The following is a 14,572-nucleotide window of genomic DNA, read 5'->3' as shown; positions in this document are numbered from 1 at the left end:
TTAACAAATTCGATAAGTGATACGTTTCTGTATTTAATTGACTTAACGTTGTTTATCATGCTGAGAGAAACCTAACTCAACTTTAATATGCCATTTTGTTGATTAAGATTAGTTGGTTCTGATGTCATAGGTCACGTGTGGGTATAGATTGTCTATTTGGAGTGGAAGTACCCAATTGTAAATTCTATCCTATATAATATTCAAATGAACAGGTTGATTCATTATGGCACCAATAAATATCTTATTCAGATGCACACAACGACACTACCGCCTACACCATGCTCCAAACTAACTTCTTGGAATGAATTTCCATTTTTTTTTCCGACACATCATCAAAACCCAACGTGTTCAATTTGTTTTTAGCAGAAAAAAATAGAACTTTCATCGATACGTTTGGGATATATTTATCACTGATTTTGCGAAGCTTTACGTTTCGTAGAAACAAAACACTCTGCAGGCAGTAACACGCCTATTTAATTTAGCTGCTCTGAAAACTCGTCAATGAGCACATATCCCGTCCGGGTCACCAATGCGGAGAGTGAGTAATCGACAATGAAAAGGTACCCCATCATAGAATCGAGTTAACGTGTCTTATATACTAGTGAATTAGAATTATATTTTTGTAGTGGTAGAGGCACTACAGTACTCCCCTGCTAGAATTATATCTGTGACAGAATTCGATGAACGGACACCACTAGTTGATTCATTGCTGTGTTGTGAGAAGTCGGGAGAGCTGTATTAATATCACCATTACTTTTGAGTGCTGTATTAAGTTCACGGTCGCTCCTGTGTTGCCATTAGCAGTCGAGTGAATACGTTGTGTGTGATCGAGGCTGAGAAGCAACAGCGCGAGGAGGTGGATAATATCGCAGTCACAAGTCAACTGTTCAATGTGAACCATCCGTCGAAGTAGGCGTGTTCAAATCATAGTGGGCGTTTCTGCCAAGGTAGGCGTGTTCACATCACGTCCGAAGGTCACCAATGCGGGGTAAGGATAAAATAACTGACCTTCTCTTGTATTTACTTATTACCACTCAGCCACAGCGCGTCGATTTATAAAAAGTTGGCTATAGTGTAGAATCGGGAGCCCCTTAGTTTGGTTATAATTTTCGTTCAGTTTTGCTTAAATACCATTTCTGGTTATCATGATATACTTTGCGCTCTTAGCTTTCAATGACGTCACCTTAGAGTTACCGCAACTTTTGTTTTCCTTTATGTGATTGGTTTATTAATATATATATATATATATTCGTTTATTTGGAAATCGCCAAAAATATGAGGGGGGACCCCCGATTATAAACTATTACAATAAAGTTTGCTACCATAATTTTGGTTTCAATCAAAAAAATAAATTAATCTATACGCATAATAAAATAAAGAATTTGTGTGTGTGTGTCTTTTACGGGATTAAAGGTATGCGGTAGATTATATGAATAAAAACAAGAAGCTGAATGAGCACAATTGTAAACTTATTACGAAACCCGATTTCGGATTTTTAAATTCAGAGACATTTAAGAATTGGAATTTTCACATTGGCTTAGCAAAATGTTTTTTTAAAAGTTAATTATAGTCCCGCACTGGACGGATCGTCAAGATCCCAGTAGAACACCGAAGTCAAGCATCACTAACTGCAGTCAGTAAACGGGCGGGTGACCAATTTGATCAGCTTGCGTAGGGACCGAGGGTGTGCGGTATGGGTCCTCGTTAAACTGTTCTACCGTAAAGTGCTCGACTTGGCGTGCAGGTCGTCGAGCTACCGAAGCAGGGGAGCCCTCTGCAGAGGATCAAAATTGTGATCATCCTCAGAGATGTTTCCCAGACAGTCTGCCCATTGTGCATCTCTAGTGCGACGTAAGTAAAGTACCTATCTACCTAAAGTAACGATTCAGTTTAGTCAACTATTTTTAAAATAACATCAGTGCTGTTAATTAGCTTACAGTTCTAAGCAAACAAGCTGTTCATTGCGCGCTTTGTAATACTTAAATTTCTTTGCATTATGCCAAGTTATCTCAATTGGGTACTTGCACTCCCATACTTGTAACCTATGACCATCCACTGATCATAAATAAAAATTGGAAATATTTTAAAATAAATCTGTCGGGATTTAACGATTCTTGTCAATTACTTTTAGTTGACCCACTATTACTTAGCGATCGTTGCGCAATCGCTGTTATCTTATATTTTCGTTCTGAATTCAATAAACTGATGAAAAGAAATTATGAATAAAAAAAAGATTCTTTATTGTTTTTTTTAAAATTATTTATCATTTAAGCGATATTAAATTCAATCGGGGTATTTTGCATTTAACTTGTGATAAAAAGTTTTTTTTGAATTTATTTAATGCACGTAAGTACAATAATTTGATTATTTTTAAACCAATAAATCTTCAGTCATTTTTAATTATAAAAAAATTAAAACAAAGCCTGCATTTATTTAATTTGCTTTTATTTTTGAAAAAAATTAAACAAATTTGGCTTTTTTTTTAAAAAAATTTTGGCTATTAGTTTAAATAAGTATTTTTTTTTTTTGATTAAATAAAAAGTTAAGAAACGTTTTGACGCTTTTTTATAATTTAACAATAGTACTTAAAGTATATATATATTTCTTAAAATTCTTTCAATACTTGTTTGTTTCGTAATTTGTTAGATAGTCAGAATCATTTTTAAACAAAAAAATCTCTAGTCGATTTTTTTCAAAAAAAAGAAAATAATAATAAATAAATAAAAACTTAAATTTATTTTTACATTAAGTATAGAATTTGACCATTTGTAAATACAACTTTATTACTTTAAATAAATAAAAGAAAGTCTAACAATGTATTAAAAGCAGGTTTTGTTTTTTTAACAAATAATTTAAAAAATGTTTTACTAGAGTGAACATTTATTTTTTACTTTCGTTTTTCTTCCCTTTAATGCATGTATGTAAAATATTTTGTTACTTTTTTATTCTTATTCTTAAACCAATAAATCTTAAGTCATTTTTAATTTTAAAAAAATTAAAATAAAGCTTGGGTCTGTTTTTACTTTCAGACATCTGTATTACTTTAATTGAAAGAATTAAGCAATGCTATTGATATTACTTATATAATGTTACTTAAATTGGAGAAATCTTTCCTTTAAAACAGCAGTTTTTAAGATACGCCCCGTTAAAATATGAAGCACACCAGAAGTTTCATAACACAGCTTGTGAATAAGTTAAGATATTCTTAACTTAGAATGGCTTAGTGAAAAGTTTAGCTGATGTGAAACTTAGATCTGCTTTTATGGTTGGTTGGTTTTAAAGATATTTACTCATACCTGCCAAGTCTCCTGTTTTTTTAACGAAGACTCCTGTATTTTACGACTATCTCCTGTTTACCTATATATTCTCAAATTTCTCCGTATTTGTTGAAGAAATAAAATAAAAAAGTGATAAAATATTCAATGAGTGTTAATTGTTTAAGTCAAGCCGTGACAGCTCAGGAGATGGTGCGTTCGTCTTCCAATGAGGTAAACCCAGGTTCAAATCTCAGCGATGACTGGTCGACGCGCATTGCGCATCCAGCTTGCACCGACCACAGTGCTGACGGGAAGTATCCTCAGTGGTAGACGGATCACGGGTTAGTCCCTTTGTCGTCAGGCTAACCGTGGGAGGTTCCCCTCTCCATGTAACTCAAATGCTTGATAAAGTCCTCCACAAAGGCAAATTTCTCCCACTACTTGATCCAGGAGTTCCCTTGTCTTCTGGATTGGGTTCAAAATGACAAGAAGTTGAACATCAGTAGTCGTAAACCCATAAAATTGGTTTCGCTCTTCAATGACGGTTAAAAAATAAAATAATATATGTTTGTTATGTATTCCTTTGTCACAAACATATTTATTCTCATTAATCTTGAAGCATTGAGTTCTAGCAATCCTGCCAAGACTCCTGCATTTTATGATTGTCTCCTGTAACCATTAAATAAAAGATGACTCACTCCGTAACTTCAATAATTTGATTGTTTACTTTTCTTCTGTACGATTAAGTACTATTTCAACAATAATTTTGCTTTTCGGTATATAATTTTTTTTAATTAATTAATCTCTTCATTTTAAAATTATTTAGTTTTATAAAAAAAATTATAAGCATTAATTATATATGAATGAACATAAAATTCAACATTAGAAAGAAGAAAAAAAAACATAAGAAATTATTAAAACAGTAATTTAATATTACTAATCTAGTGAAGTTGCCCGCTACCCTGTTTATCTGATATAAGGAATCAAAAATAATTACTTTCAATAAAATACTTTTCTGGTGAATGAGCAAGCAAACATCTTTAAAGCCTGTCTTTTATTTATATCAATGGCTCTAAACCAATGAGAATATTCCATCTTTTAAATGTCTCTTCAAAACGATTTAATTTAAATTTTTCAAGAATTTTTTTGGATCGGGGTTGGGGGGGGGGCTGAAATTGTCTTTGGCTTACTGTCCAAATTTCAGGATGCAAGCACAAATGGTTATAAGAGAAACACTCTTCGTTTTATTATAATCTTAAAAAGCAAATATTTATTTAACTGTATATCATATTTATAAATTGCATTGCAAATTTACATTATACATTTTATTTACCGTAATAAGATTAATGCACTGTAGAAAAAAAGATTGGAAAGAAACTAGTTCGTTTTGCAAGAAAGCGTACAAGGATAAAACATTAAATAGTTGTAAAAATATTAGTTTGCTTTCTTCTTCGTCAGCATTACAGCCTAGTGCAGGCCAAGGATTTCTCAATTAGCTGCCTCCAGGCTTTGAGCAAGATTTTTCCACCTGTTTATTCCCAAAATTTTAAGTCCTTCTCAACACTGTCCAACCATCTTGAAAAAGTAAGCTTTTTAACTAGGTTCAACTCTTCACTTCGAAAAATGTGCCCCAGCCATCTGATCCTGTGGGCCTTAATAACCCTCAAAATATTAGGTTATCTATATTTATTGTATGTCTCATGATTATATAAACTTCTCCATATATTATTTCCCTTAATTGCTCCAAAAATTGACCGGAGGATTTTTCTTTCAAAAATGAGTAGTCCATTTTCCTCTGTTTTATTATTTGCCCAGGTCTCGCTACTGTATAGAATAATTGGTCTGATTAAGGTTTTGTATAGATTTACTTTCGTACCAATGGAGAATAATTTCGATTTTAATTGGTTCCTCAGACCAAAGTCTGTTCATTAATTCAACCCTTATCTCAATTCTGTTGGTAACAAGCATACCCAGATACTTGAGCTGGATAACTCCTTCAAAGGTATAATCCCCAATTCTCAGTGACTGATGTACTCTAGAGTTTACTACCATAAATTTTGTTTTTTCTTCGTTTACTGCTAGACCCATATCCTTGGCAGCTTTCTCAAGGGCAGTAAACGTCTCCACCACATCCTGCATTGTTCATCCAACTATATCAATGTCATCAGCGTAGTTGTATAGATCTCTGCAGAATAGTGCCTCTAGTGTTGATCCATGAATCTCTTACAACTTTTTCAAGGGCAATATTAAATAAAATGCAAGACAGTCTCCTTGTCTGAGACCTCTCTCGGTATAGAATACTTCTGATACGTCAGACATGAGTTTAACTCTGCATTTCGTAATGTCATTTTGACAAGATTGGTATGTTTGGGAGGGATTCCAAGTTCACACATAGGCCTCAAATAGCTTACTTCTGTTGATACAATCATAAGCTGCCTTAAAATCGACAAACAAGTGGTAAGAATCAATTCCGTATTCTTTTGTCTTTCCGAGGTTTTGTCTGAGTGTATTTGGTCTACAGTAGACTTTCCCTCCAAAAAAACCACTATGATGCTACTATTGGAATAAATTCTATAAAGATTTGACGGCTTCAAATCGGTCGGAATCTTAGAAAATCATTTCTTTTATTACTTGCATTAGATAAAATATATTAGATATTATTATACAATAATGCAGATCAACACATTCAGTGTAATGCAAAAAAATTTTCTGAGGGGAGCACAGTAATTTTCTCTCTCTCTGTGTTTTTTAAGAAAATCATCAGTTTATTTAAAGTTTGACAATAATGTAAACTACATTTAAAAAAAAAAGCACAATATAAAAGTACATAGAAATAATGTCTTAAAACTTAAGATTAACTTTAGTTAACTTATAAAACTTAAATTGCTTTTGTGGACCCAACAAATTGTGTAACATATTCATTCAGAACTGCCAAACACCTTCATATTCTTAAAAATGAAATATCGGTAGTATAATCCCACATTTTGGAAAGGGTATAAAAATGAACGCTTCAATTTAATTAAATAGACGAACATAAAAACTATATCTTAGAATCATTTTATTAAATTATAAATAAACCATCCAAAATGTACAATATTTTTAATAAATAAAAAATAGCCTTTAAAAAAAAAAAGGAACATTGAATATTGCAAAGTGAGTGGGCCCAAAATAATAAATATGCAAAGAGTGAAATGAAAATCCCAAGAGTGCTTCACTGAAAATCACAGAATAGTAGTGTAAATCAGTTATACTTCTATCATCAGGCAGAATCATCATCACTGAGCTCCAGAACCTAAAAATTAAACTCCAGTTTTTTAATTTATATTTTTAGATCAACAATAAATTGTTTTCATGTGGTAACGTTCTGAGGATATTTATAAGATATAGACCACTATTTAAGCGACTACTTTTCTGATTTTAAACCCACATGAAGATTGGTCTCTATAACTGATTTTATTATCACATTGTACTATAAAAAAATATTGATATTTCACCAATATATTGTATTATTTTTCCAATTTAACTCAATTATATTATGTTTACATTTCGGAAATCCAATTATAATTTATCAACCCTCACAATATCATATTCAATAATTATAACAATATTCATGATATATTACCTTTTTGTTATCGATAATTATCAGGATTTAGTCATATTTAATTATTATAGTTATCAATAATGATTGTGATACTTCGTTAATCGATATAGATTATTATTATTAAAGATTTCGATTGGTTTGAGATGAAATTTTTTTTTAATTGCAGTTTTTCAAGTAGTTGCTACACAATTTTTAGTCAGTGTAATAAATTCAAAAGTACATAATAGGACATTAAAAATAAAGTTAATACACATTAAAATTTTATTATATAAAATGTACAAAGACAATCCATCAGTTTAGAAAATAAAATGCATACTGATAAAGGGTTGGCACTCAAATCTGGAGAAAAAAAATTCCCTGTACATAATATATTAAAAATAAACACACAATCCCTATACTCTTGAGTGGCCTATATTAGTCTAAATTTACTAGTTTTAATTGTCCGAAGATGGCGATCTCCCATGGAAAATCTTTTAAGTCCCATAAATCACCCTGTGCTGATGTTGCTATTGTTGTCAAAGGCATGTATAGCAAAACAGTCACTGAAATCATGACTGGTGCACTTTTAGAAATAGCTACATGGTGCTCTGAATCTGTTAACCCTTCCAAGATTAGTCTTGCTGCCTTCACGACGAAAAGGAGTCTTAATCTAGAGAAAATTTGTATTTCCTTGATTATAGGTTGGAACTCACTGAGAAAGTCAAGTTTCTAGGGGTTATCATCCAGGATATTGTACCCACAGGGCCAAGAAAATATTCTGGTTTTGCAGAAATGTTGCGAGATACCTGGGGATTATCCCCCAAAATAGTTTACTGGATGCAATGATTATAAGTCCCATTTTATAATCGTCGTTGAACAGTCGACCCAATTTTTGGGTTTACGACTACAGATGTTAAATTATGTAGCCTTATCATTTTGAACCCAGTCTAGAAGACAAGGGCCTTCATGGAGGACTTTTTGATGGAACTAACCCGCATTTGTGTTACATGGGGAGGAAGACCATGAGAACCTCCCACGGTTAGTCTGACGGCAACAGGACTCTAACCCATGATCCATCTACCACTAAGCATATTTCACATCAGCACCGTGGTCGGTGCAAGCCAGATGTGGAATTCGTATCGACCAGCCAGAGTTCACCTCATTGGAAGGCGAATGCTCAATCCTCCGAGCCATTGCCGCTCCTGTTGTCACATATGGCGATATTGTCTGGTGGTTTAGGACTAGGATGATATCCTTCAGGTTTAGTCTTAACAGACTACAAAAAATGGTCTGTGTAGCCCTTGTCGGGCTGTTTCAGGATCATTCCCATGGCTTCTCTTGGGAGCTTACTTTGGCTACTCCCGTTGAATCTAAGCATTGAAGCTCAGACAGGTAGTAAACCTCTTATGTACTTTGGCTTAGGGAAGAAATATTCCAAGCACTTGTCGTGGGGTCACCTTGTTTCGTAGCTGTCAGATAAACATAACATACACATAACATATAAACATAACATACACATAACCAGGGGTCTGTCTAGGGTTTTCTGAGAGGTACCTATTTTGTGAAAATTTAGATATCATTTGTGAAAAATTAAAAAATATGTTAAAAAATCAACACAAAAATATGGACTTATGGTTTCTTAAGGGATACAAAAATAAAATTTTAAGAAAAAGTATTTTGTGAAACTACCGTTTCTCCTAAAATTGAATTTGTGAAACTGCCGTTTTTCCTAAAGTTGAATTTGTGAAGGTACCGCTAAACGGTAGTAAATTCGGCCTTGACAGACCCCTGATAACATACACATAACGTACACATAAACATATAAAATGTCAACTTAGAGCTTGTGTATTATGTTTTGTTTTAGTTTCTTGTATTGATTAATGAAATAAAAAAATATGATTTTTTCCCCCAAAAAAATTGGTAAAGAAAGCAGTTAAAGAGCTCTTTCATTTTGATCAGAATTTCTTTTCAATTTTTTTTTCTTATACAATACAGTCATCAGCTAGTAAGGATAGCAAAAATATATCCTCTCCAAGACAAGAAACGTTTCTTTTTTTAAATCCAATTTTTTTTAGTATCACGATTAGGACTGGGCTATAAATCGATGTATCGCGACATATCGATTTAACGCCTATATCGGCAAACCGATACAGCAACTTTCATTCCAAGCGATGCATCTGAAAACTGATTTAAGCCGTCGAGTGAAGAAGACGATATAACGATATAGCGATACACGCAAGGACTTTCTCTTACGTTCCGATGCCAACTCGCGCTGTGGAAGACGATATTGTTTCGTTATGTTGAAACGGCCTTGACTGATGAGCGGTAGAATCAGAATCACTTTTGAGACTTTATATCGTTATATCACATGTTCGTTTTTGCACCTTCGCGATTTGAAATCGTTTCTTGTAGATTATTTTCAATGGGATTAACTTCGTGATCGCCGTCGTAACCTTGTTCTGAACGCAATCTATTATTGAAAAGAATTTATGAAGAAAAGTTTCTTCATTAATTAGATAAGTTTTTTATTTATTTTCTGACAAAACTTTTTTTATATTTTTAAATGTGAAAATTATCGGAAATCTAATTTAAGGCACTAATAAGGAATTAAATTACAAAGTAAATAAATTTGTTAGGTTATTTTTTTACTTTCTTTTAATTTATTAAAAACCTTTCGGATAAAACTTCTAATAATTTAATGAGCTTCTATTACTGATTTTAAATTTATAAATCTTGAGTTGTTTTTATTTTTAGAAATAAAGTTAAAACAAAACTTATTTTTTGGACATAAGTCAATAAACTTTATTTGTTCAAAAGAATTTGAAAAGTTTGCGAATTTTATTCATTTCTTTTTTTTTTTATCAATTACTACTTCGTTTTATTAGAGAGTAAAATCATTATTTTTTTTTAATTTTCGTTTTATATTATTAGTTAATTAGCTAAATATATTACCGAATATCACAATTCTTTTGTTTCTATTTTTAAGAATTTAATTAAGAAACTTTGCCTTACTTTGTTTTTCGTTCGTTCATTATTTAATTTAATTTAATTATTTATATGAAATAATAATAAAAATAGTGTTTAAGAAGCATTTTTTTTCTAAAATTTATTTAGCTCTTTGTTTTAAGCATACAAATAATTTTTTAACGAACTTATTTTTTAAATTTTGTTCCTATGCTGTTAGGTAAATATATTGATAAATTTCACTTTTATTTATTTTTTTATTTTTAAACTAAGAAATCTTTTGTTATTTGCGTGATCATTTTTAGAAAATATAACAAAACTTGTGTTTACTTCTTTATTAAGAATTTGAACATTACGATCGAACTTAATAATTCTGTAATTATTTACGCATAATAGTACAAGCAAATATTGATTTGTTAAAAAAAGTTTCTTTTTTTTAAAAAAAAAAAAAATATTTTTAACACTTTGTTTTAAGTGTATAATGAATTTCTTAACAAACTTTTTTTTTAATTTTTTAAATTTTCTTTCAATAAATTCAGCTAGATATCTTTATAAAATTCCCTTTTTATTTTTAAACTGAGAAATCTTTCAGAGAACGAAAATTTTAAGAAATTATTACAATTCTTATGTTTACTTTTTAGTTTAAAATTCGAACATTTTTAATTTTAAACTTCGGCTTTTAGTCAATCTAACTTTTATTTTAATTAAAATATATTTTGAAATTTTAAAATCAGCTTTTGTTTAATAACAATATTTTTTTTCATTAAGGGTGTTTTAAGGGTTAACTTAAATTAAGACTGCTTATACCTTATAAACGATAAAGAAGTGCAAATATTTCATTCTGTATCTACACACATTTTTTCAATAAATATTTTAAGTAAGATTTGTACATCTTTGTCAATTTATTTAATATCTTTCTTTAGCAAAACATATATATTTTCAAATTTATAAATTGATTTAAATCAATATGCGTATGAAGTCTTGATAGAAATCTGACTTTCTGTGCCTTAAAGTAAATGAAATTCAAAAATACTATATCGCGATACATCGCTATATCGCGATGCAAAACTGACGATATATCACGATATATAATTTCTAATATCGCCCAGTCCTAATCACGATATATTAAAAAAAAATCCTATTATTTGGTTTAAATTTGATTTTCTAAAATTTAAGTCATACATTTTAATGACTGCGAAAAATTAGATAAAATTACCTCATCCATGCTAATGGTAGTCATCAATTTAGTTAATCCAGTGATTTCTTCCAGGTGACAGGGATCATTCAACACTTTGAGAAGAAAGCTAAATCCTTCTTTATTGTATTCCTCTATAACCTAAATTAACGAATGAAATATTCATGTATGTACATGAAAAATAAAAATGGCCCGCAAAGCAAATTCATTATCATCTGGTAGCTGAATTCACAAAGTGAACACCACCTTCATACATCCAAATTTTTCTGCGACCTCAAAGCAATAAGACAGAGATTTTTACTATATAAATTTTGCTTCATCTAATATACACGTTGCATATATAAGGTCCTTAAAAAATTACATATACATAAAAACTTTATGTTATCTAAATTTAAGTTGAGTTTCATTAAATTAATATTAAAGAAAGTAGAATAAATATCTATACAGTTATTTCTCTTTTTGATGACATTTAACTATGCAAATAAAAATAAAATCCCTGTACTCAAGATCAGGAAACCCAGAAATGAATGATTTTTCTCTCCCTTAACAACCCAAGCAGAGGAAAATTTACCACCGTTAATTCAATTGCAAATGAACTCACCCATTTTGTCTGGTGTTCTCTTTGGTCATTTATTTGCTTCACAGTAGGCAAGTCTCCCCCACGTCACTAATAAATCAAAGACGTGCTCTTCTTGAAAGTTGAACTTGTTGGCATTCAATCGGCTTGTGAACATCACTTATTCCCCCCCCTTTAAGACGTTTTTCTGGTTAAATGTTTAAAAGCGGGAATAAAGTAAATAAGATTTTTATATTTTTTTTCCATATCTCCTTTATAATTAAATATTTATTTATTTTTTATTAATTTTTTTAAGTTTGGGATTATTTTTTCTTAAAACTGATTTTTAAATGCCTATATCATACAAAGATAATAATATTTAATCTAAAAAATGTGTTAAAAAATCAACTTTCTCAAAGTAACGAACACATTTGTTTACCACAGGGGGAAATGTTCCTAAATGAAGCGTGAAATTTGCACACCTTTTTCCTTTTAATGAGTTTCTATACATCACTGTCAAGCAGTTTATCCCATCCAAATCGCTACTACCCATGCACCCTTCAGTGGCCCCAATGGACCCGAGAAGGCCGTTAAGTGGTCTAGATCACTTCGGGCCACCTAGTCTTTAAAGAGCTAAACTGTTTACATTGTTAGACAATTGTTACACAAGAGCTAAATTGTTAACTACTGTGAAACATTTTTAAACCCACGATGAATCCTTAAAGTCTTGAGTAAAAGTTGGGTAGGAGTGTTTATTGAAATGGATCCTATTTCTTCCCATTGCATACATATATTTGAGAAGGGCAAATTTTCATTTCTTAGTTATTACTCAGGACCCAGTTATAGATTCTCAGCTAATTTTGCTAGGGAATACGTGCCAATATTCAACACAACATTTTAGTAAACCTAAAACTTATGCTAAACAATTGCATAGCCCAACAGGTTCTGAATAATTTTAGTTTAAATAACGGGTGGGCAAAATTTCAATAATGAATAATTTACATTAAGAAAATAATTATATCCCAAACAGTAGTTTCATCAACAAAATAGAGATCCAGGATTGACTTTATACAAATGAAAATAAAAACAGCAAATACATGAATCTTCTGTTCAATGTTGGTAATGCTGATCTATTCCATTAAGAGCTGGTACTACCCTTCTCATGAATTATATCCCCTACTCATGATTTATATTAAAAAAATAAACAGTTAAAACACTTTAAATTCAATCTTTCAACAGAAGTTACATTGAATGCTAATAAGATATAATAATATTTATGCACGAATAATATATAAATAACTATAAATATACTACGAATATAATCTAAATAATAACTTTTTATTCCCCTTTGTCTTAAACTCCCCCCGCCCCGGGAAGGGTTTATTCGATTAATAAAACAATAAAGAAGATAAACAAATTTGTGAAGGGTCCGATTAAAAGATATATTATTTTGTGAAGGGTTCGTTAACGGACCCAAATTTCTTCTAAACAGAACCCTGATATGTGTTTGTCATTATTAAAAATATCTTGCAGAAAGATGTTAGCATTTGAGAAATTTTTCGCAAATTGCTCGAAACTATTCTGCTACAAGGAGGATCATCATTATTAGAGCAGAAACAAAAAAAAAAAGGATGGATGCGAAACAGAAAGAGTACAATGTTTAAAAAATATATTTAAAAAATTATTTTTTTTAGAATTTTAGTCTCAGTGTAAAGGAAGAAAACTACGACCCATAGTATGAGAATGAATGTAGATAATTATATAAATACACATCACCTTATTAGAACAGGCTGTACAACAGTCAAATGCTTTACTGGTAAGCAACGTGTTTTGAAATCTGTCCAGGTATCCTCGGATTTGATGCGGAACCAATCCGAGGTCAGTCGACAGCTCTGGATCAAAAGTGTTCGGGATATCAATGGTGCTGGCAGCAACATGTCCCCTACATATACAGAAACAACCATCATGCATGAACAAAATAATCTCTACATTAACAACACCATTCTACATGAACAGTAGCCAAATCTTTCAATAAAAAATAAGCACCTTTTAAGTACTTTTTTAAGCACTCAAAAAATATTTTTAAGCATTAACAAAATGCAAACTTATTTTCAAAAACTTTACAGGATCATTATAAAACAACTAGTTTTTGACAAAGCACTCTTTTCTTGATTACATTAGCCACCATAAAAAGATTGAGACATCTTTGGGTTCGATTTCAGAGGGTGGAAAAAAAAAGCCTAAAATGGAGAATATCTTGCAAAATGCAGCAGAATTGCATATGAGAAGGCAATAATCTCATCGAACTCAGCTCAGTAGACGCACATGCGTACTCGCAAATATTTCATCAAACATGTAAAATGATTGGTGCTTTCATACGCTAAGTACCGACGGTAGGTCGAACTGAATTCTGGTTGAAACAAATTGTGAAAACATTGAATAGAACAATGTAAAAAGCATGCTTTTGCATAATACGTGGCGACAAACGACATGGTAAAGAAAAAAAATCTCATTTTCGAAAAGGGAAAATTAAGCACTTTTTAAAAATATTCTAATGAAAAAAGCACCTTTAATGGCTTTTAAAAACGAAAATCGGAAATAAGCACCTTTAAGCACTTTTTAAAAACGCTACGCACCATGCACTATATTAGCAATAAATTGTAAATGTAATGAAAAATTAATGAAATACATACGCAATCCAAACGTACATAGAGTAAGATCTAATGATAAAATGCCCGCTTATAAGAAAAATAAATAAGATATAAAGTTAAAGTTAGAATAACCAAATCAATATAAAATATGAATTGCCAAATCTTTAAAAACTTTATGAAATAAATCAATTGCTGGCCCCTTGATTTTTTTAAAAAAAGGAAAAACATTCAGAGTAAAATTTTAAAAAAGTGCTGCCATCTATATGCTTTAGGGACAAAAAATCCTACATTTCACTGCATAGGCCTATTTATGTGGGCCTTAACTGCTTATTCTTATTTCGTTTATCCATTATGGGGCCTCGGGACACA

At 31.1% G+C, this 14,572-nt stretch overlaps 1 protein-coding gene across 1 annotated transcript in view; it reads right to left on the bottom strand.

Annotated features, from left to right (window-relative positions):
* Window positions 1–6,298: 6,298 nt before the first annotated feature.
* The window catches only part of Atg7 (Autophagy-related 7), a 44,391-nt gene continuing 36,117 nt past the window's right edge, over window positions 6,299–14,572 (bottom strand). Inside the window, exons 16-18 of the mRNA XM_016066305.4 lie at window positions 13,329–13,494; window positions 11,018–11,137; window positions 6,299–6,549 (exon numbers count right to left, since the gene is read on the bottom strand). Of these exons, the coding sequence (XP_015921791.1) occupies window positions 6,517–6,549; window positions 11,018–11,137; window positions 13,329–13,494 (319 nt within the window). The 3' untranslated portion in view covers window positions 6,299–6,516. The remainder of the gene's footprint in view (window positions 6,550–11,017; window positions 11,138–13,328; window positions 13,495–14,572) is intronic.

Source organism: Parasteatoda tepidariorum, chromosome 1 (genome assembly GCF_982258835.1).
Source record: "Parasteatoda tepidariorum strain Cologne lab strain chromosome 1, Ptep-v5.0, whole genome shotgun sequence".
In the NCBI taxonomy this organism is placed as follows: Eukaryota; Metazoa; Arthropoda; class Arachnida; order Araneae; family Theridiidae; genus Parasteatoda; species Parasteatoda tepidariorum.
Note: the sequence above shows the minus strand (reverse complement) of the source record. Positions and strands in the feature narration are given on the sequence as shown.